This window comes from Diplotaxodon limnothrissa, linkage group LG8 (assembly GCF_057381915.1).
Source record: "Diplotaxodon limnothrissa isolate DT_005_m linkage group LG8, D_limnothrissa_male_GT1.1, whole genome shotgun sequence".
Taxonomy (NCBI): domain Eukaryota; kingdom Metazoa; phylum Chordata; class Actinopteri; order Cichliformes; family Cichlidae; genus Diplotaxodon; species Diplotaxodon limnothrissa.
This window is the reverse complement of record NC_140603.1, coordinates 13,122,470-13,144,715: the sequence shown is the minus strand read 5'-3', so window position 1 is coordinate 13,144,715 and position 22,246 is coordinate 13,122,470. Positions and strand designations below refer to the sequence as shown.

Genomic DNA, 22,246 nt, shown 5'->3' with positions numbered 1-22,246 from the left:
CTGACACTTGTGTTTCGTAATGTTCCCAGGTAACGTTGGGAAAATGCCGTTGCACGGTAAGATTGTCGTGATTAAGCGGAGTGGAGGAGATGGGACTGAATTTCCTCTGACTGCAGCATGTTTATTTGGAAGGTTGGTAGAGTTGGCCTTTGTTTACCTTCTGTTTTAATCCCACTTACAGTAGTGTTCATACATGTAAGACACCCTCGTGTACTACAGAAAACGCATACACTTCATCAATGTTTCTCATGTTGCGATTGTGATGGGCTATAAAAACTTTACTGTTAAGCTGTTGAAGTGAAGAAACTATGTTTGTTCTCATATACAGTAGACTTTACATTGTTAGATCAAAGCTCTCAAGAAAATCCACATCAGTTTTGCACCATCTGACCGGCTGTAGCTCAGGGAGGTAGAGCTGGTCACTTACTGATCGGAAGGTTGGTGGTTCGATCCCTGGCTCCTCCAGTCTGCATGTCAAGTATCCTTGGGCAAGATACTAACCCGAACTTGCTCTCCGATGGGTCCATCGGAGTATGAATGTCGTTAGAAAGCACTATGTATAAATAAAGTGCTTGTGAGAATGGGTATGATTGGGTGAATGAGGCATGTTGTATAGAGCGCTTTGAGTACTCCGTGAGAGTAGAAAAGCGCTCTATAAGAATCAGTCTTTCTTCATGAGCCTTTAAAGATCAGCTCCCAGTTACATGTAAATATGAAGAGGTTCCACTTATCATGCAGCTGAATGCCTTCTGCTTGTGACCTTACAGGAAGCCTGACTGTGATATTCGTATTCAGCTTCCTCAAGTCTCCAAGGAGCACTGCCGGATTGACTTGAATGAGAATAAAGAGGTAAGAAAATACAAGGAGCGCGACTGCTTTAATGGCCTTAGTTTGCCGATATTTAAAAAATGATTACTGTGGGGAATGTTTGCTTAGATGCTGTGTAATCATGTAGTTGTGCTTCTGCTTTGAAATGTTTTCATTGTTCATGTGGTGTTTCTCTCTCGCTCTGTCTTTCTGCCAGGTCATTTTGACCAATTTAAGCTCAGCAAATCCAACGCTTGTCAATGGCGAGGTTTTGCAGCAGTCTGAGCGCTTGAAGCATGGAGATGTTATAACCATTATCGACCGTTCTTTCAGGTGAGTGTGGTCTGAAAGAAACATTTTAACAACCTTTTTTCATAAGCCGTTAGACAAACGCTGAGGTAAAGGGCATTCAAGTTGCGTGTGTTGTTGGAACAGAAGTCTAATCTCTGAAATGCAACCTGCAAAAAGTCAAGGATGTGAGGAACCCGCTGAAACCGAATGTAATGCTTAAGCCCAACAATAGAGATTGACAGACCACGTGACTTTCGCGCATTGCATGCCGGTAACTCGTGGCAAAACAATCCAAATACCTGCATCAAATGCAAGCATTTGCAGCACCGCAAAACGTTCATTCTTCGGTTCCAATAAATTCTTGCTTTTTCTTTGCCCCCCAAAAAGGTATGTACAAAACGAAGGAGAACAATGCCGGTCCGTGCAAAGACAGACTTAATGAAAAGTCAAAGAAAAGGTACGAGGAAAAAAATCAAACCAGTGAAAGTGTTAGACCCTTACGAGCACACAGAGGGACAAAATACGTTAGCGTGTTGCCCAACTTCACCACGCTCATATTTATAATTATACGGTTCTTTGAGTGAGTGCATACACTCGTGAAGTTTAGTAACTTCAGGTCACTGCAACAAGCCCAGGTACAGTTTACCGACGGATGGGTGCAGGACCTTGAAATGCACCGTGTAGAAAGTAAAGACCATCGTACATATCAAAAGTTTACCAGTCTCACAAATCGTCTTCATAAATACACATTCGCTAACAGTTTATTAATAGGACCTTTGAGCTCAACGGTAATTAATTAGTAGAAGAAATAATTTCTGGTTCATTACAGAAATGTAGCAGTGACAATAATATTGTATGCTGTAATCGTACTGGGCAATTAGTGATACAAAACAACAGTTTTGTCCTGTGAATAAAAGTATATGTTTTTGTCAGTGTACCATGGTAATAACAGAAGCGAAACACAATATTGTGTCAGGACAATTTACTATTTATGCACAATAAATAAAGGAGCATAGCGCGACAATTTCTGTTCAGCGCCAGACTTGCTTGTAACCTATATCACCAATTATGTGATAAAAATGACGCATTAACTACAACAGCAGACTGACCTTTGTGGAAATGCTTGGAGCAGACTAACCTGTGAGCTGGAGTGTTCTGGGACGTTATATTTTGTCTTTGAATGGCTGCAATCCAGTCGCCTCTTTGTTACTTCGGAAACATGGCTCGAACAATTTCTCTTCAACGACGTAATCCGATAACAACCGATCTCTTTACCTGTCGGCTTTCCGTGGCTGTCATGCGACCGGCTATTGCAGTTAATAATACAACAGCTTCCTGCCATTTTTTGTGTTTCTTTTTATCGCTGTATAACTGATTTCAATTGAAAGCCTGCGTGCGCTAGTACCTCTTGCCACGAGTTCCCAGAATTTGCGGTTTTACCCCTGAGTGACGTCACATTTTCAATCTCTATACTAATATGAAATCTGTGTTGGCCGTTTCAGTTAACATGGTATTGGTTTGTTGGTTATTATTGCTAAATGCAAATTCAGGTGAGCAGCACTGGAGTTAATTTATTGTTTTTCATGTAGAGATAAAAATGAGATAATCTATCTTGTAGAAAAGTGGTGGGTAATTGGAATCTTCTGATGTGTTTAACATATTTTAAGAGCTCATAGATTATACTGCTTGCAGTGGAAATGAAACAGTCCTGTACTTAGTGTCTCCATGTTAGCATTGTCATGGTCACCCTAAAGGGCGTCTTCTATGTCTTTGCTTTTGATTATTTCAGGTTTGAGTATCCTCCGGCACAAACGCCAAAGAAGAGGTCTGCCATTGGAGGCAAACCTGAAACCCTCAAGGTAATTTTATTTATTTATTTTCCTTTTAAACCACTCTATTTCAGCCTTCCACAACTCTCTTAAAAAAGTTATTACCTTTCTAATAAATTGGATTGTTTTACTAATGGGGGCGTCTTATTCTTAGGTTCTTCAAGACCAGCAAGTGGGTGACACCCCTATTGTGGAAAAAGGAGAAAAGAGATTCTCTGAAGTGTCATCAGGTGTGATTTCTATTTAGAAACAGTCGTTTTTAGCAATGTAGCTATGTGAAGCAGCGTACACTTACTAAATATGTCTGAAAATAAGCAGACCCATGTAACCAAAGCTGTAAATGGTCTTGCAGAACAAGCAGCTAAACAGCCACTGACTGATTTGTTTTATTATTTTTTTAAGATACTTGTCTTAAAGATGGAGCCAGCCATGACAATATTCAGCGTTCCTTGGAGAAAACCGGAGAGTTGGAGTCCAAGGCAGATGATAGCCTGCTACAAGGCAAGAGCAACTCCCCCTTCAGCGACCTGTATCAAATGATCAAAAAATCTCTGGATGTCAAGACCCCTCGGAAATCTTGTGCCAGTCAGCTTGCAACGCCTTCCTCAAAGGTCGCCTCTCCAAAACCCAATTCGGTCAGAAAAGGTAGTGCCATTTTCACTGAGAGAAAAAGCACTCCTAAGAAAAGTGAAGTTCTAGCTGGACCTGGAAGTACAAACGGGGGAACCCCAGCGTCTGTGAGGAAGCAAGCGAAGGTTCCAGCTGCTGAGACGGCTGAACCCAGAGCAGAAAAGGCTGAAAATGGCAGCGTGATTGAAACGGCTTCACCTCGGAAAAGAAATGGCGCAACTCCTCAGAAGTTTACTGTAAATGAGGTTATTGAGCAAATTACAGCTGAAACACCCAAGTCGCCTGCGAGGAGGAGGAGTAAGGAAATGTCACCTGGCAAAACTCCAGTGACCAAGAACCAAGAAGAAAAAACAAAGGCATCACCCAGGAATTCAGCTGGAAAAGGTTTTCCTGCTCAAAATTGAATTATAATATTTCTGGGTGTGGCTGTATAATTGATATTGTACACTTCTGGTAGCTTGATACTAATGTACGAGCATATTTTGTTTTCATAGGAAAAGAAGTGTCCAAAAAACGCAAGAGTGGAGAACTTGGAGAAGACGTGCCCAAACAGCAAGCGAAGAGGAAACGCGTTTCCTTTGGAGGTTACCTGAGCCCAGAGCTGTTTGACAAACGGTTGCCTCCTGACTCTCCATTACGCAAGGGGGCTACCCCACGGAGGAGCTTGTCTCTCTTGAGACCCAAGCAGTCACTGCTTAGACGAGCATCCGTCATCGGCTTGCTAAAAGTAAGAATGGGCAGTTTAAAGTGACAGTATACTTGGAATGTTAAACACTTATTTAAAACATATTGTTTTCCATAGGAGGGCAGCCCACGTGCAAAAAGTCCTGCAAAAACAAAAACACCATCACCTAAGAAATCACCGAGCAAGAAAATGGCTTCTCCTAAGACTCCAACTTCTGGGAAGAAGTCTCCCAAATCCAGATCACCATCACCCAAGGCAGCATCTCCCGCGAAGAAGTCGCCCAAGTCCAGGTCCCCGTCTCCCGCGAAGAAGTCGCCCAAGTCCAGGTCCCCGTCTCCCGCGAAGAAGTCGCCCAAGTCACCCAAGTCCAGGTCCCCGTCTCCTGCAAAGTCGCCCAAGTCCAGGTCCCCGTCTCCCGCGAAGAAGTCGCCCAAGTCACCCAAGTCCGGGTCCCCATCTCCCGCGAAGAAGTCGCCCAAGTCCAGGTCCCCGTCTCCCGCGAAGAAGTCGCCCAAGTCCAGGTCCCCGTCTCCCGCGAAGAAGTCGCCCAAGTCCAGGTCCCCGTCTCCTGCAAAGTCGCCCAAGTCCAGGTCCCCGTCTCCCGCGAAGAAGTCGCCCAAGTCACCCAAGTCCGGGTCCCCGTCTCCCGCGAAGAAGTCGCCCAAGTCACCCAAGTCCAGGTCCCCGTCTCCCGCGAAGAAGTCGCCCAAGTCACCCAAGTCCAGGTCCCCGTCTCCCAAAGCAGCTTCTCCTACCAATAAATCACCCAAATCTAGATCTGCTTCTCCTAAAGCAACCGCGAATAAATCACCAAAATCCAAGAGCCCATCTCCTGCAAGAGGAAGATCTCCTTCTAAAGTGGAAACTCCTAAAACCAATGAACAGCAGAAAACTCAACGCAGGGCTTCAGCCCCAGGGCAGATTCCCCACGAGCAAGTTCCTGCTGGAAAAAGAAGGGCAACTGTGGGTTTGCCTGGTACTTCTCTGGAAAGTGTCCCTACTGTCGTCCTTACACCAGCTAAAACTCCCACTAATTCAGGAGTTCAGACCCCCACAGTCAAGGGGCGATTTTCTGTGTCACAAATTAGTACACCCTCTCCAATAGCTGAAGCCGACAAGGTCACTGACCAGGTTCTTTTGCCCACCGTCACCCCTAAAACACACAAGGGAAGGAAAAGCACCTCGCAGAAGACTCCAGGTGCTGCGAAGAGTGCAGTAAAGATGCACAGAAGAAGTGGCATTTCAAGAGCATCTATAAAAGGTATGATAAATGCTGAAATGTTTGATAGCTGGTTTCAACTCTTGGTTTTTGTTCCCAGCACTAGAAATCTGTCAGTTCCAGTCAGAATGAAGGTCATTAGTGGGAGTAGCTGAAAGCTACTTGTTTTACTCATTTTCTTTTTATCATCTTTAAAAATGTAAATTTAATTTAATCTTTCAAAGCTGTTTATAATTAATTAATGCAGTTGTTGTGGAAAAAGAAATCTGATGATCACGATGAGAATGAGAAGATTAATTTTGTGTGTTTTCTTTCTTTCTTTTTTCTCTCATGTCCATCCAGTCTCCAATCCTTGGGCGCACATTGTGAAATTTGGTCAACCTAAGGCTCAAGTTGTTGCTCCACTTAAAAAAACCATTGGCCAAAAGCCTAAGAAGAGAGCAGTGCCCAAACCACAGGTACATATTGTACCAAGTACAGTTATGTTTTATGTTTATGCGTCTGTTGTTCTGAATCTTTATAATGATCTTTATCAAATCTACTTGTCTTTCCAAAACACCAATCAGACACCTGCCAGAAATCTGAAGGGCTACGTGAGCACTGGACATGCAGACTCGCCCGCCACCATTGTTGTTGGTAGAGCACACAGACAGACCGTTGTGCAGCCAACTGGTGCTGCACCAAGAGTGGTCACCAATGTTGCACTCTTCAAAAAGAACATGAAAATGGATGAAGACTTGACTGGTAAGCACCTCTCCTTCATCCGCAGCAGGTGGTGAAACTTGTGGCCAATTTCAGTTTTGTGCCTTCTTACATTGTGCTGTTTGATTTCAGGTATTTCTGAAATGTTTAAAACTCCTGTAAACGAAAGGAAGCGGAAGTCTTTAATCGATGATAACAGCGTCACAAAGACACCAGCTGGAGGTCAGAGCGCATCTGTGATGGAGCCATCTGTGCTGAGCACACCAGAGGAACCAGGTAAGCTGTGTATTTGTGGTGTTTTGATTGGTAGTGAATCTTGAGTTCTGCATAGTCCAAATAAGCTGGCTGGGACATTAAATTGTTATAAAGGAAAACAAAAATGTGACTTATTTACAGGTGAGATGATAGTATCTCCGCTGAGTGTTACATCTGCAGTAAAAGGCAGAAGATACAACAATGAGGCAGTCCAACGCCTCCTTGATGAAGATCAAGACGCCACCTTCATCGGCCAGATTCAGTCAGAGTCAAGTGAACGGCAGAATGCAGATTTGCAGGTGTCCACTGTAACAACTCCCAAACTGAGGCCAGAATTACCAGATTCTCTGACCGGAGTTAAGAGGATCATGAAAACGCCAAAACAGAAGGCTGAGCCTGTTGAAGATTTGAGAGGGAAGCTGTTGAAAACTCCAAAACAGAAGCCTGAAAAACAGGAGTGCCTCACTGGAGTCAAGAGGATCATGAAGACTCCGAGACAGAAAGCCGAACCTTTAGAGGACATCAGAGGGAATCTTCTGAAGACTCCCAAACAGAAGCCTGAACAGCAAGAGTGCTTCACTGGGGTTAAGAGAATATTTAGAACTCCAAAGGAGAAGGCTGAACCGCTTGAAGACCTTCAAGGGAAGATTCTGAAGACCCCCGAAGTCCCAGAAGCTGGTGATGCCAGTTTGGGTGGTGGTAAGGAGCTTCTGCAGACGCCAGCACAGTTGCAAGAATCTGACGCAAAAGGCATGAAAACTCCAAAAAGCTCTCCAGTGGTTCACCTCACTGGAGTCAAGAGAGTGATGAAGACACCTGTGGAGAAAGGTGCTCCTGTCGAAGATGTGGTTGGCGTGAAGAGGCTCATGAGAACTCCCAGACAGAAAGGCGAACCTGTTGAGGCGAATTTCGGGCTCAAGAGACTCATGAAGTCGCCAAGGCTGAGGGGTAATGCTCCAGTGGAGGACTTCGAGGGACTTCAAGAACTTATGGAGGAGCCACTGACTGAGCCCACAGTACAACCAGAGGCAAAGGAGGTAATGCATTCAGTATTCATACAAAATACATGCCCACCAAAAAAGTCTGAACATCTGTCTGTTACTGAGTTAACTCTTATCAATGCCATTGCCTCTAATCCCTGGTTTTAGAAAGTTGTTTGGTGTGCATGGTTTAGTTTTCTAACAAGACCTCATTGTCCAAATTGGTTTTGTTCTATTTTTAGCAGGGTGAAGCTCAGATGTCTCTCGACAGCAGTGCAAACGTGGTAAAAGGTGGGTTAGGTTAACTAAAACTGTTAAATGTTTGTTCTTGGGAGCGTGGACTTGAAAAGGGTTTGATCAGTGTGACTTTCTTTTGTAATGTTGTCAAAACATATCAGCCTCCACACAGATTCAGCGTTAAACTGTTTCTTTCCCCCCTCTCTCTCTCTCCTTTTGGATGATGATGATGATAATAAAACATCAGATGCCATGGAAACGGTCTCTCAGGCAGATGCAGTACTTCTTGAGGAAGCTGAGGTGAAGACTGCTGTGAATGCAGATCCTGCACATGAGAAGAAATCTGTACGAGGCAGAAGGGCAAAAACGGTGGAATCTAAAGCAGCTGAGGATAAACAGGAAGAGCCTGTAATCCCTGCTCCATCCAGAGGAAGAAGAGGAAAGAAAACTGAAGCTACAGCACCACCTGCTGTTAGACAGACAAGAGGCAGAAATGCGAAGACAGCTGTTGAGCTGTCAGCAGAAGAGAATCACCTTCCTTCTCCCAAAGTTGCTCCTAAGCCAAAAAGGGGTAGAAGTGCACAGCAGTCTTCTGATGAGCCTGAAGTTGCTGCTGAAGCTGAGCGTGTTCAGAGCCACCCACTTGATGTTGAGGAGAAAGCAAATGAAAGTGCTGTGCCCAAGCGAGGAAGAAGAGCTAAGCAACCCAAAAAGTCACAGCAACGAAATGCAACTGAGGATGTTCCCCAAGATACACCAGGTATAACACTTTAGATTATTTAGTGCCTTCTCTTAGGAAGTATAACTAATAACTGAGCATGTTGCATTATGTTATTTCATTTTTATCATATGTATGTTTATAATTTATGTATAATTTTCTCCCCCTTGTTTTATCTTGCTCTTGTTTAAATTAGATGCAAATGTAGCCTGCAGTGACCAGCCTGAGGTGTTGCCAGGCAGAGCTGATGAAAACAAATCTGATGCCATGGAAACTGTTGTCCAAGCACGTCAAGCTGAAAGCTTACTTCACGTGCAGACACCAGCTTCAGTTCAGAAGAAATCTGTCCGAGGCAGAAGAGCAAAACAGGCCGAATCTGAAGAACTTGAAGATAAAAAAGAGGCAGCTGAAATTGCTGAAGATCCCATTGTGCCTACTCCAGCGAGAGGAGAAAGAAGAGGGAAGAAAATGGAAGCTGTAGCGCCACCTGCAGCTAGACACACAAAAAGAGGCAGAAATGCAAAGTCTCAGGAGAGCACCTCTGAGACCTCCGCTGATGCCAGTGCCCAAGCGTCTCTGATAAACACCAGTCTGTCTGCACTCCAGACAGAAGAAGCTGTTGTTAAGCCAGTCAGAGGGAGGAGAGCAAAACAAACACCTGTTAAGCCAGCTCAACCAGAGCCTGAAACGGTTGAAACAGCAAGTGGGGAACAGAGCCAAGTGGAAAACTCTGAGCCTCAGAAGACCACTCTTCCCACTGCTGGAAAACCACGAAGAGGGAGAAAGGCAAGACAGGATACCGCTGAACAGAATGAGGTGACAGAAGAGGTGGTCAAGCAGGCAGCAGTGGAGACGAATGAGCAGTCTCAGCCTCCAGCCAGAGTAAAGAGGGGCAGAAATGCCAAACAGGATGAAGAAAAGATGAATGAGCCTGCTAAAAAAATAAAACTAACAAGAAAGTCTGAGGAGGCCCAAACGGAATTAACAGAAGCCCAAACTGTTAAAATGGTCATTTCAGAAACAACAGAACCAGCCCAGATAAGCGAACAGGCCAGTGTGGCCACGAAGCCCAGAAGAGGAGGGCGGAAAGCAAAACAAGACACAGAGAGTGTGGAATCCATTGAGGTCCAAGAGGTCCCTGTTCTCAGCACAGAAAATAAACCCAAACGAGGCAGGAGGGGAAAACCAGCTGCCGAAGAAACTAAAGCCACTGCCGAAAGTCCTGAACACAAGCCGAAGGCTGAGGAGGCGAAAAACGCTGAGCCACTTTCCTCGTCTATGAAAACTAGCAGGTCAAGGGGAGTGAGGGCTTCTGCTAAATGTGAGACTTCACAAGCCATTCCAGCCAAGAGAGCCCGCAGAGGTACAACTGTTTCTCCTGAGGAGGTCAGCACAGAATCCACAGTTTTGGTTTCCGAGCCTGCTCCCACGTCAGTGGAACCAGCAAGAAAGGGAAGACGGGGAGCATTCAAGTCCACAACAGAAGAGCCTACGACGACTACTGATCAGAAGAATCCTGAAGCTGTTGAGAGCAACGCAAAGATGCCCAAAAGATGCGTTAAGTGGAAATCACACTTGGAAGTCTTTGAGATTCCAAAGGCGACACCTGTAAAAGCAGCGCGAGGTAAGAAGTCTAAAGCTGCAGACCAAGTCAACAGTGAAAGCAAAAATGTGTCAAATGATGCCAACAAAATTGAAGAGGAGGATCTCTCAGATAAAGCTGTTGACAGTAGACCTGTTAAGAGAGTCGGACGAGGGGCGAAGACTGCTGCCAAAGTGGAACCTGCAAACAACCCAGAGAAAAACGTTGAAGCCAAAACGCAGCCTAAAACCCGCAGAGGAAGATCAGCAAACAAATAGATGTATTTGTACACATCAGTACCTTTTTAATGATAATCTATTTTTGTACTTGTGGCTTTTTTTCTCTCTCTCTCTCTTTTTTTTTTAAGATTGTAATGCTTTGTAGTCCATAGTTTTATAGTGAAAAAGCTTTGCCTGAGTTCAGCAGGGAATCTTTGTTTTTAATCATTTGGTGTCAAGCTGTATTATTCTTCACTGATTCTGCAAATACTTTATGGTTCAAAAAATTGGTTATTAAATTTTTTTCTACATTGGAAAATGTGTGGAAATTGTTTTTATTTTATTAAAAAATGTTTAAATCACAATTTTTGAATGCATCTACATATTGGGTTCAGCTGGTAAATAGATGATCAGGTTAGAAGTAAACACAGTTTATAACTCAAATAGTTATTAGTGTAATAGAATTAGTGATAAAGAAAATAATAGTATGTTTAGCCTGTTATCATAGTGGGCTTTGTGACAATGTTTTAATTAAATGTGTCCTGAGACCTCTGCTGTAACTACCTCAGAGGTTGTAATTTAAGCTCTATTCTGCAGTAGGTTTACAGTTCACCTTAAGTGAAAGGCTTAAAGGTTTCAAGCTGAAATAAATTGGCTTTAAAATGATGCATTTTATAATTCTACTTTAGAGACCTCAAGTGAAATTGGACAAATTTTAAAATATTTCTTTTTTTTTTAAATTAATGTTAGCGTTTCTCTATGGCCTCAATGCCACCCCTTTATAAATAAACTTCCATAGACTATGCCTGCTACAGTGAGTGCTCTAGTTCAAAAGCTAAGAGGAACTGTATGATTAAAAACATGGGAGCAACCCGGACGGAGTTTGGTGACGGACTGAAAGCAAACGCGGAGTCGACGCTGGAGGGAGATTTGAGGCGCGTGGAAGGTTGTTGGCCTCAAACTTGGCTAGCGATTTTTGTGCTTCCTGCGTTTGTCGTTATAACTTATTCTTTACATCATGTCAGAGGACATTGACATAAAAACAACGCCGAGAGGGTTTCAGTGCACCCTGTGCAACGTCAATTTATCCAACTGTAAGTAACGGAAGCTAACTCAACCATATACGAGTCTGTTGAAGTGCTGTGAATGTAATAGTTTCTTTAATTTACAGATAACTAATAAAACTGCGGCTACAGTTTGAACGTTGCAGTCATTTCCGTCATAAGTTTAATGAGTGTTACCGCACTTTGCAAATTACACATACATTACTAAGTTATGTCTGCTTTATTTTCCGTAGCTTTAAAGTTTAACATTACTCAGAAAATTCGTAATTTTTTCTACAACACTGCAAAAGTCTTGATCCGAAGGATTATAGTTTCCTTCCAAGCAGCCAGACGTTCTTGCCATGTTGTAAAGTGTTGTTGCGCACTAGTTCTCCAGCCTCAAGGTTTTGTTTGTTTTGTTTTGTTTTTTTGACATGGACTGTTTTTCACTCATTTACAGTCCAGTCGTTTTACCTGACCATATTCAGAGTAATCTTTTGGTTATTATGCCGGTTAACGCATACCTTTGGCTCATTCAAAAATAAAAAAATAAACCATCTTTAAATTGTATATTTGGGCATTTTGTTACTAGCAGCATGCTGCAAAAATATATATTTTGTTCACATTTCTTTAGTTGAGTCTATGAAAACTGCCAAAGATAACACAATTTAAAAGGCACAAAATAATAAACAAGATGATTCTTAAAAAGCTATTAACCAGCACAGTGTGTCCTTAAAAAATGTCAGGCTTAAAAAAACACCCACTTATCTGTAGCAGATGTTCAATGTCTCAAAGTTAAAAAAATAAAATAAAATAAAAATACAGCAAACACTTGGCACAGGACCTGAGAGATGCATCTGCCCCGTTCCAGAGCCCGTACCTGAACTTTATTGAAGCATTATTTTTGTCCTGCAGCGGCAAGTTTGGATCAGCATCTGAAAGGGAAGAAGCATCAGACACTGAGTGGCGTGCGCGCCACTAGAAAGACCCAGGAAGACCACAGCGTGTTCGTTGGTGGCATCAATCCTGAGATCTCCCAAACTGACTTAGCGGAGTATTTTCAGCAGTTTGGGTCAGTCGCAGATGTCATCATTGACAAAGACAAGGTCAGACAACTATACCCGATCCAGATGTGCACAGTCTTAAAGCAACCCCAAATTACTGCATTTCTATTAAAGCATGACTTTATCCCTTTGCGCTCACAGGGTGTGTATGCCATCGTGCAATTCAGCGAGACAGACAGCATCCAAGCAGCTCTGTCCTGTATTGAGCATAAGCTGAAAGGCCTGAAGCTGCGCGTCAAACCTCGGGAAAAGAAGAATTTCAAGTTGATTCCCAAGAAGAAGAACGATCCCGAGAACCTCCAACAAGTTCTTGACTGCCTTAAACCCGACTTGTGTCAGTTGGTGTCTGTAAGCATCCTCTTTTAAACTTTGCTAAAATGTGTGTGTCTTTAAAAAATGACAAATACACTTGTTTGGTGCTTGTGGAGCAATGAAACTCTCGACTCTGCTAATAGACAAGTTTAGTGTAATCGAAAATATGCAGCTTTGAGAATAGACTAGACGAGCTTATAACATATATGTTTGTTAACAAAGGGACTACGGTGTTGCCCTTTGTTCCCCTCTAGGTGAACGCCCAGATGCAGCATGTTGTTGAGCAATTTCAGCTGGGAGAAAATGAAAAGAATGCCCGAAGCTTGCTGGTTCAACTCATGCAGGAGATTTTTGTAGAGTTTTTCCCAGGTGATCTTTGTAAATACCCGTACACAGGTCTTGCATGCATATTGGTGAGGGGAAAAGAGCAGAAGGAAATGTTTTTCTAACTTTTGTGGCCATATGTTGGGTGGTTTGCAGACAGCCAGATTCTCCCATTTGGTTCATCTGTCAACACGTTTGGCATCCATTCATGTGACCTGGACCTGTTCTTAGACCTAGAACACACCAAGGTGTTCCAGGCTCATGCCAAGTCAACCACAGAACAGGTTCGATGCGCACATTTGGTCACATAATATCACACATGTAGCTCGATAAAGAAGACGCCTTTGGTGAGATTCCCTCTTTCTTCAGCCAGGGGAAGGCGTGTCAGACGATGGGCGGTCTGAGGACTCTATACTGTCTGATATCGACCTGTCCACAGCCGCTCCAGCTGAGGTTCTCGACCTCGTGGCGATGATCCTGAAACGCTGCGTCCCCAGCGTGCATAAAGTCCACGTGGTCAGCAGCGCTCGTCTCCCCGTTGTCAAATTCCATCACCGTGAGCTTAACCTGCAGGGGGACATCACCATTAATAACAGGTTGGTGAGCGAATGCAATATTGTGCAGCATCTGCTGTCTTCAGCTCTGTTTTTATTTTATCTGTGAGCGTAACAGCTGTTTTTCCTCACTAGACTAGCAGTAAGAAACACCCGCTTCCTCCAGCTGTGCTCAGGGATTGATGAAAGGCTGAGGCCTCTTGTGTACACGATCCGGTACTGGGCCAAGCAGAAGCAGCTTGCCGGTAAGACGCAGCAACTTAAAACAAGATCATTGAAACGGATGCCCGTGTTTCAGTTTCCTCTGTATTTTAGGTGGTTATTTCATTTTCTGGTCAACAGATGTCAGTAGAACTTCACTGCCTCTTAGATCACTGATGCGAGAAGAGTGATTTTACAATTTTATTACCTTGTTATGATGAAATAAGACGACACAAACAGCTTTTTTTCTTGTATTGCCAGTGTCGACTCATATTAAAATCTTAATGAATGTTGCTCACTGACACTACTAATTGCCTTTCTGGTGATTACCTTTACTCTTGAGCCATGGTTCTTCTATTCCAGTTGTCACAGCAGCACAACAGTTATTCGGGTTTATTAGTGAACTGTAATGATGTTATGGCTGCGTGAGTCACCGTCAGTCTGAGTGCGTAAACAAACGGGTGACAAAACCCCCCAAAAAAACTTGTGGCTGTGTTCTGATTCGTTTCTTCTTCTTAGTAATGCTGTCACATTGTGGTGTGTAGGTAATCCCAGTGGTGCCGGTCCCCTTCTGAACAACTACGCTCTCACGCTGCTGATCATCTTCTTCTTGCAAAACTGTGAGCCTGCTGTCCTCCCTACAGTGGATCAGCTCAAAGACTTGGCCTGTAAGTGCTGCATCGCTTCTACACTTCACACAAGGACATTTTTGTATACTTAACCAACTAAATACAGTACTGTGCAAAAGTTTTGAGCCACCCCTCATTTCTTTATATTTTGCTTCCAAGGAGCCAGACTTGCTAATCATTTTTAAAGTGGTTTTGAGCAATAGTTCTCTGGGCTTTCTTAAGGTCTTTCAAAGCTCTTCCTTGGGCATTGGCTGCTTTTTTAAATCCTCTTCAATCCAGTTGTTGTGCCTGACAAATATCAGAGGAATGTTTCTTTGTTTATTAAGTCACTTAGAACTGAGCTGTGAGTCATCCAAGGATGAAAAAGGCACCTAATTCAAAGCAAGAACCTGTGTTGTGTCTACACATAACAAGCAACTAAGCAATTTTTAAATTTAGGCACTTTGTTACTAGCAGCCTGTCACAAAAACACATAATCTGTTCTCTTTTTATTTAGTTGAATCTATGAAAAATGCCAAAGATAACACTGTTTAATAGGAACAAAAATGAACAGAATATTAATTTTAAAGCCTGGTTTATCTCTGCACAGTGTTTGCTTAGAAAATGAGCAGACTGGACAAGGGGGGGCAAAAGAAGAAGTGGAAGGCCTAAAAAACTATCTATAGCGGATGAACAGTATCTGAAGTCGTTAAGAAAAAAATCCAGCAAAGTTCTGACACAGGATGTGAGAGATGCACCTGACCAGTTAATCTGCCTACTGTTCACTGAAGCCTCATGAGAAATGGTCTCAGTAGAAGGGTGGCTGTCAAGAAGCCATTATTAAGAAGGAGGCACAGGGAGAAAGAACTGGGCTGAAAACCAGTGGCAATGGGTCTGATGGAGTGATGAATCCAAATGAAAAATTTTGGTTAATATCATCATTAATATGCACGGAGGTTGGTAGAGGTAGAACAGTGAGTATTTAGTGATCGTCAGAGGTGGCCAGTTAATTTACCCAAGGGTCCACATGAGGTGCTTTTGTGGGTGCACCAATAAGCTGAACTCAGTTCTGCTCAGTGTTAATTTTATGTGATTTTCTGGGAAATCACAAAGCTGGTCCTGACGGCTGCATACCTAGATTTGTACAGCTCAGTGAAAAAGGCTTTTTTGCAGCTTGGCTAACAAAGCTTTAGATATCTGTTCTGCTCATTCAAGTTCTTATATTTCTTTCTTCAAACTGTAGTAATTAAACAGCAATCTGCTTTCCCCAAGCTGAACACGTGGCTTTACCTCTGACTTAAGTAAAAAAAAAACTACTTGTCTTTTTCTCAGTCTATTTTTGTTTTGTTTTTTGTAGCTAACAGACATTTTTTGGGACTAGCAAACACACCTCGTAAATGTTAGTTCCAATGTATATGTCCTTCAAGAAGCTTGGAGAACGATTCCTGAAGAATGCTTCAGGAAGAGAAAAAATATATTCTCGTGTATATATTTCCATTTTGATGTTCGGGGGGTTTTTGTCCTAGGGAGAGTCAAACTGTTCATGGCTCCTTCAGCGGCTCACGACCCCTTAAGATTTCTTTTTGTACCAAAACACAGGTTAAGAACATTGAGACAATCTTTGACAAAAATGAGAAATTTGACAAAGGAATAGATCAAGAGCTCAGAAACAAAATCCTTCTGATCTGGAAAGGATTATGCATGTCTTTGTTACACATAAACTGGACTACTGTAATGAACTATATGCTGAAGTTAATCAATCATCCCTTGCCTGTTTACTATTAGTCCAAAACGCTGCAGCTGCTGATTACTGAGTAGGACGAAAAAGCGAGGTCACGTTCCTCCAGCGGTGGCAGCTTTGGCTCTGGTGCATTACAGAGTCCAGTATAAAGTGGCACAGTTTGTTGTCTCGTGTTGGATACGCTCCCTGGAGATCTTTAAGGTTTGCTTCTCAATCACTCTGTGGTTGAAGTTTATTTCCAGAGAAGGCATCTCCAGCTGCCTCTCTCTTCCCGCTCCACCACAACCACCCACACATGCAGGGCCTTGGAGTAGGGGTATGTCACCAGGGTGCAGAGGAGGCTACCCCCCCCCCCCCTCTGTCCCCTTCTGGCTGCCTCTGCCTCAATTTTATCCCACAACTTAGACATTCACATTATTCACACTCTCATTACACATACATATAGGATCTTGGGGGTGGGCACAATCACGGAGTCCAAATTACCATCAGGGTGTACACCTCACCCCTGGCGTCGTTGCCCACCTCTCAATTTTAAATACACTTAGACATTGAGGGCTATCAGGAGGGACTATGCGCTTACCTGCTGCTCCTTGGCAGGTAGCTCCATGCCCTCCTGGGTTTTAATTGCACCTTAGAACACACATGCATCAACACTACAATGAGCGGGTGGAGGGAGGTTTGGAGTCTTCTCCCACCCCCATTCTCTGCGGCCTGCTGGAGCGGGAGGGCTAGGTGGAGTTGGCCGTCCGACTGCGGTCTGGAGTGTGGGGCCTCCCTGCTGCTACGGAGTCGGGGTGGTCTGCCTCTCCCCACCGCAGGGAAAAGGGTAACACCACCTGGGTCTGGGTGCAGTTCCCCCCTCCAGGGGCAAGGGTACCTAGACCTGGGGCTTAGAGTACGCTTGGGGAGTGTGATCGTGTGTACAGCGTCTCTTTATGTCTGTCTCCACGTTGGTTGAGTGTGGAGTGAGTGCATATGAGAGCATGAGGGTGGGAATGGATGTTTGTGTCTGTGTGTGCCTGTATGTCTGTGTCTATATGTCAGGTTGGGTATCAGACGCCACCTCTCTGGGGACACCTCAGGCCCTCCAAGGTTTGGAGGCCTATCTCCACCTACCACCACTTCCCCTGCCGGTGGCGGACTCCCTCAGGTGTCGGTGCGTTGGTGGTTCCTTGTGTCTGGGGGTGGGCGTCCAGGTACACACCGGCTCACTCCTTGGCGGCCGCTTATCGGGGCCTGGAGCCTGGGGCTCGCTCGGGCCCCTTTGGGGGTGGGGTGCCCCCGGCCTCTCGGCCTGGGGCTCGGTCACTCAGGCACAGCTGGCGGCCGGCGGAGCTCACGGGCGCGTCACTGCAACTCCCCCTGGCTTCTGCTCCGCGGCTGCTGAGTGAACCCTCATCTGGGACTCTCCTCAGCTCTTACTGGAACAGTGGCGCGGCTGCCCCTCTGTTGGTCTTCCATGGTTTCTTGTGTTCTGGGGGCCTCTGGATGTCTGGAGTTTTGATCTCCTCCATACCTGCTTCACACCCTGGAGGACGGGGCTGTGGCCCCCCCACACTCCCTAGCAGATCGTTACATGGAGAAACCTTTGGAATACAAGCGCGCTGATCCACACAGGTATGCACACGGGTGTTCACTGCTCGTAGACCCAAATTACACCTTTCTTGGCTGCTACTTCGAAGCACATCTGTCCTGCGTGCTGCACAACAACATTGAATATTTAGTATTTACTGCTGTTTACACTTAGCTAGATTAATGCGATGGTGTTGTGTTTAGTATGTTGCTTTGTTTTTTTTGTTTTTTTGTCTTTTTTTGCTTGTTTTCTATTCTTCTCTCAACAGGTGATCCAGGAGATTTTTATTTTTTTTCTCCCCCCCTTTCTCACTGTCCCTCTCCCCTTCTGTTTTTCCTTTCCTTCCTCTTTCTTTCTCCCTTTCCTATCTCACTCATGTCTGTCCCGTCTGTAACATCTGAAAATAAAATATAATAAATAATAAAAACAAAGATCGACCAAATGGACCAATACGGCAATGCCACGATGATCCATTTGGCAAAGTAAATCCATTGGGTATCCTTGTTGGTCTTCAGACAACAATTCTGATGGCTAAAGAACCAAATGGGACAGGCGGAGAAAAAAAAAAAAAGAAGTTGCAGTTGCACCAAAAATTATGGGATGACCTCCCAAATGACCTCAGACAAATATGTGGCTGTTTTTAAATCTAAAATAAAGACACAGCTTTTCTGTTATGCTTTTGGAAACTTTGCCGGACCTCTGTTTGGATGATTGATTACTGTTTGGTTTTTCATGTAAACCCTGTGAATGCGTGTCTGTTTATTCGAATTTATTTTAGTGTAAAGCACTTTGGTGTCAAATATGCTATATAAATAAATTTTTCTTCCTTAAACTACTGTTTAGTTTGAATTCCCTCAACTCTCATCACTTGCACTGAGGAACAAATCTGAGTGTATGAGCACCGAGAGTTACCTGACCCTACTTTTACAATTAACTGTTTAATTTAAAGAAAAACTTTAATAAAAAACAAAATACTTCTTAATATATTTTGTCTTGCAGACAGACTAAAATGACCGTTTCTATTAAAGGTAACTTAGATAATGTATACTGTGACTTTAGCTTATGTATTAACTGTTTAACCTGTGTTAATAATTATTAACTTGATTGCAGGTGAGGAGGAAGAGTGTGTGATTGAAGGCTGGAACTGCACCTTCCCCAGTCAGCCAATTGCTGTTCCCCCCAGCAAGAACACTCAGCAGCTCTGTAAGTTAAAGTTAAAATGTAAAGAAAGAAATGTGTTAGTCAGAGATTTGCTCGCTCTAAACAAATAGTTTCTCTGTCCAGGTACCCTGCTGGCTGCCTTCTTCTCCTTTTATGCCAAGTTTGATTTTGCAAGTAGTGTTATATCTGTTAGGGAGGGCCGTTCATTTCCAATCACAGATTTCCTCAGTCAGAATAAAGAGGACGATGCTTTGCAAGAGGACCAGTCCACCAAGGCCCATCAGCAACGTCCCAAACTTGGCCCCCTAAACCTCTTAGACCCCTTTGAGCTTTCCCACAATGTAGCAGGAAACCTGAATGAACGGTGTCAGCGCAGCTTTCAGAGGGAGTGCCAAGAGGCTGAGAAGTACTGCCGCAGCCTGCAGTATCAGCGAAAATCTACTAAGGGGAAACCGTGGGGCCTGGTGCGCTTATTTAGCCCACATGGGGAAGCGACACCGTGCAAAACAGAGCAGCTGACCATCAGTATCCCGTTCAAGTCGGCCTCGCTCCCAGAACGACTGCGCGACGAACTGCACGCAGCGGGAGACGGTTTCCGGCTGCTGTGGTTTCAGAGAGTTTGCTCTGCTGTGGAGGAAGTACTGAAAAACATTCTCAAGTGTCACCTCGCTCCCTCTAAAGATGCTGTATTTGGCGAGGACTCGTCCATTTCTGCTGAGGAAATGGAAACTACACAAGCTTCTGTCACATCGTCACTCAGTGACAGCTTTGACGGTGCTGAAGCCCAAATCGAAGCCAGCCCTCTGGGTACAGTTGTTATCGGTGGCAAGAGGCCGCTGTCTTCTGGCAGTGATGCTTCGGTGTCGCCGCAAGGCAAAAAGCCAAGAATGGCGAGACGAGGGAAGCCTGAGCTCCTGGCATGGATGTGCATGCAAAAACACGTAGTGTGGGCGGGCAGGAGGAAAGTGAAACGGGAGCTGATCAAAGATGCTGACTCGAGGCCAGAGGGCAGCTGTGTGGAGCTGGAGTCCCAGGTTACGGCTTTCATCATTGAAAAAGAGCCAGAGCTCAAGGAACCCCTGGAGTTTAATGTTCAGCCCCAGATGCTGGGAGGAACAGAAAGCACAAGGGCAGTGCTCAAGTTAGAGCCGAGCAGCGACAAGACAGGAGTGTTTCAAGACTTCTTTCATTTCCTGGAAGCTTTCTTACCCAAGATGGTAGAGACATTGTTAGAAAAAGAAGAGGCTAGTGCTTAAAAGGCAATATGTTTCCCTAAATGAAAGATTTTTTTTGTATTAGTTATGAAAAAAAGATGCAGTAAATGCTGTGTAAATGAATCATTAAAAAAAGGGACAAACAGCTGTCTATTATATGTTTTTAATGGTTTTCATTCATACTGTACGTTTGTACTTCTGAGTTCTTGAATATTTCACATTTGAGGTTCTGATTGGCCCATTTTTAAGTTTAACGTGACTTAGTTTTACTGTCTTATTTTTAAAGTCATTCTGTTTGGTTTAACAGCTCCACATCTTGTTTTCAGCTGAATAAAGTCCTTTTGTAAAAACTCTTCCTCTCAACACTTTCTTTTACATAAAGAGTTGTAAAGTGTAACAAATTTGCAAAAATAGAGTTGTTTGTTTCACGGTTTTCCAGAAAGAAGCCGTTGGGCGAAGCTTTCTTTTTTTCTGTTTCCCTCGTCGGCTCTGTGCTCATATGACTTAGACAGATGAGAGTAATTATTCAGGCAGGCAGTCTTCTTTATTACAGCAGGACAAGGTGGAGCTGAGGGATGCACAGAGCTCCCATGTGCTGATTAACATCATTCATCTCACTTTTATAGGGAAATACAGATGGTCTGCTTGTGAGATAGGCCTATGGAGATAGCTGTGATGATAAAGAGTGTTGAGATGAGATAGTACATGTTAATCTGACGCTGGTTCACATTAATGACAGGATGTTTATTGTTGCCACATTATTACAGAGGAAACTGTAACGTATGACCCAGCCGGTTAGGATATTTGTGATCCCTCACGATTCACAGTGTATTTTGGGTCTGACTGCTATTTAAAAAAAGGAAACTTGTGGTAATGTGCAGTTTTGGTTTGATTTTTGGCCCATATTTCACAATCCTCCCCTCCTTCCTTTACATTTTGTAAGCAAAATAATGGAAATTGACTTATTAAAATGTGCAAACATCTGTGTTTCTGAGTAAATAAAGAAAAAACAGTAATTCTAATGAGGTCAAAAGTTAACATTTGGTGTTACCACCTTTATTCTTCAATGCATCCTGAACACTCTTACTTCTTGTCATATTTTTTAAAAATCGTCTTCAGGATTAGTTCTCCAGATGTCTTGAAGGACTTTCAAAGCTCTTCTTTGGATGTTGGCTGCCTTTTGTTCTCACTGCTTCAGTAATGTTAAGGCTCAGGCAGGTTCTGTGACAGGTCTTTGCTGATGTTTTTCTAATTCCAAAGGATATGACTTTCACATACTCGTCATCTGTTGCAGTTAGTTTTTATATATATCAACTTTCATGTTAACAGCTCTTTTGGAATCACCTTGCTGGAACAAAAATACTATTTCATGTCAGGTAAACTATCTTTGGGATTTGTCATAGATTTGACTAAAGACGTGTGTTTTTATGACAGGCTGGTAGGAATAAAGTGCCTACAAATACGAGTTAAAATTGGTTATTTGCTAAGTTGTCTGTTATGTGTAATCACAGCATCGGTTCTTGCCTTTTTTCTGCTTGAATCATCAGTGTTGCTAAGTGGCCTAACAACAAACAAACAAATATTCCTCTGAAAATGGTCAGGGGCAAGGACTGGACTGAAAAAGAGCTCGAGAATACCTGGAGTCCTTTGGTGAGATGGTGAACCAACAACTGGAAGGGCTGCCATTAAATTCAGCACACAAATGCATGACCAGAGCTTTAATTGCCATTAAACATAAACTGCGCCATCATCAGGGCGCAATTTATGTTTTTACAATATTTATGACTGCCGCCAGTACTCGTAAGAGCTATGAGTGGAAAAAGTGAGTCTTAGCCTGGTGTGCCGTGTATCCTTTAAAACAAAATAAACATGGGGTCCTCGGGCTGTACAAACTGTACAACCCGAGGACTAAACAAGCTGAAGACCTAACCCTAACCCGGTTAATCTGGAGATGGATCTTTGCAAAGACTCCATCTCCAGATTAACCGGACATGAAAGTCTTGTTATTAAGAAAGACAAAGTAATATAGCAAAAACCGGACATAGGAAATGTGAAACACACCCAGCACATCAATTGATCCCTTTATTGTTCACTTTAGGCTCATAAAACTACAATAAACGGTAAAACTTACCAAATATGCATCTGCACAGCGCTGTATCTTTAAATGACCTTGGTTTGTCCTTGGTTTTTTCCCCTGCTCAGTTGAGTACCGAGGCCAGCTCGTTTGTAATGGCATAAGCCATTACACGGCGGACTCGCACCTCCAGTGTGGTCCCTCCAACCAATCAAGGCAAAGCG

General features: G+C 43.6%; 2 protein-coding genes across 2 annotated transcripts; both read left to right on the top strand.

Annotated features, from left to right (window-relative positions):
- Nucleotides 1–43: 43 nt before the first annotated feature.
- mki67 (marker of proliferation Ki-67) lies at nucleotides 44–10,213 on the top strand. Its single transcript, XM_085360553.1, has 15 exons — nucleotides 44–132; nucleotides 768–849; nucleotides 1,025–1,140; nucleotides 2,888–2,957; nucleotides 3,082–3,157; nucleotides 3,330–3,941; nucleotides 4,052–4,284; nucleotides 4,360–5,503; nucleotides 5,804–5,919; nucleotides 6,028–6,205; nucleotides 6,296–6,439; nucleotides 6,560–7,455; nucleotides 7,641–7,689; nucleotides 7,883–8,395; nucleotides 8,550–10,213. Exons 1-15 carry the CDS (start codon nucleotides 44–46, stop codon nucleotides 10,211–10,213), a joined length of 5,982 nt encoding a protein of 1,993 aa, XP_085216679.1.
- Nucleotides 10,214–11,064: 851 nt separating this feature from the next.
- On the top strand, nucleotides 11,065–19,990 carry tut1 (terminal uridylyl transferase 1, U6 snRNA-specific). Its single transcript, XM_085360552.1, has 10 exons — nucleotides 11,065–11,247; nucleotides 12,112–12,302; nucleotides 12,402–12,608; nucleotides 12,827–12,941; nucleotides 13,053–13,180; nucleotides 13,266–13,492; nucleotides 13,586–13,695; nucleotides 14,197–14,319; nucleotides 18,684–18,776; nucleotides 18,858–19,990. The coding sequence occupies exons 1-10, from the start codon at nucleotides 11,172–11,174 to the stop codon at nucleotides 19,988–19,990; spliced, it is 2,403 nt and encodes an 800-aa protein (XP_085216678.1). The 5' UTR covers nucleotides 11,065–11,171.
- The last annotated feature ends 2,256 nt before the right edge of the window (nucleotides 19,991–22,246 follow it).

Coding starts and splice junctions, on each gene's coding strand:
- mki67 (XM_085360553.1), top strand. CDS start 44: ATGCCGTTGCACGGTAAGATTGTCGTGATTAAGCGGAGTGGAGGAGAT. Junction 4,285..4,359: donor CCGTCATCGGCTTGCTAAAA/GTAAGAATGGGC, acceptor TGTTTTCCATAG/GAGGGCAGCCCACGTGCAAA. Junction 7,690..7,882: donor CAGTGCAAACGTGGTAAAAG/GTGGGTTAGGTT, acceptor ATAAAACATCAG/ATGCCATGGAAACGGTCTCT.
- tut1 (XM_085360552.1), top strand. CDS start 11,172: ATGTCAGAGGACATTGACATAAAAACAACGCCGAGAGGGTTTCAGTGC. Junction 13,181..13,265: donor CCAAGTCAACCACAGAACAG/GTTCGATGCGCA, acceptor CTCTTTCTTCAG/CCAGGGGAAGGCGTGTCAGA. Junction 18,777..18,857: donor CAAGAACACTCAGCAGCTCT/GTAAGTTAAAGT, acceptor TTCTCTGTCCAG/GTACCCTGCTGGCTGCCTTC.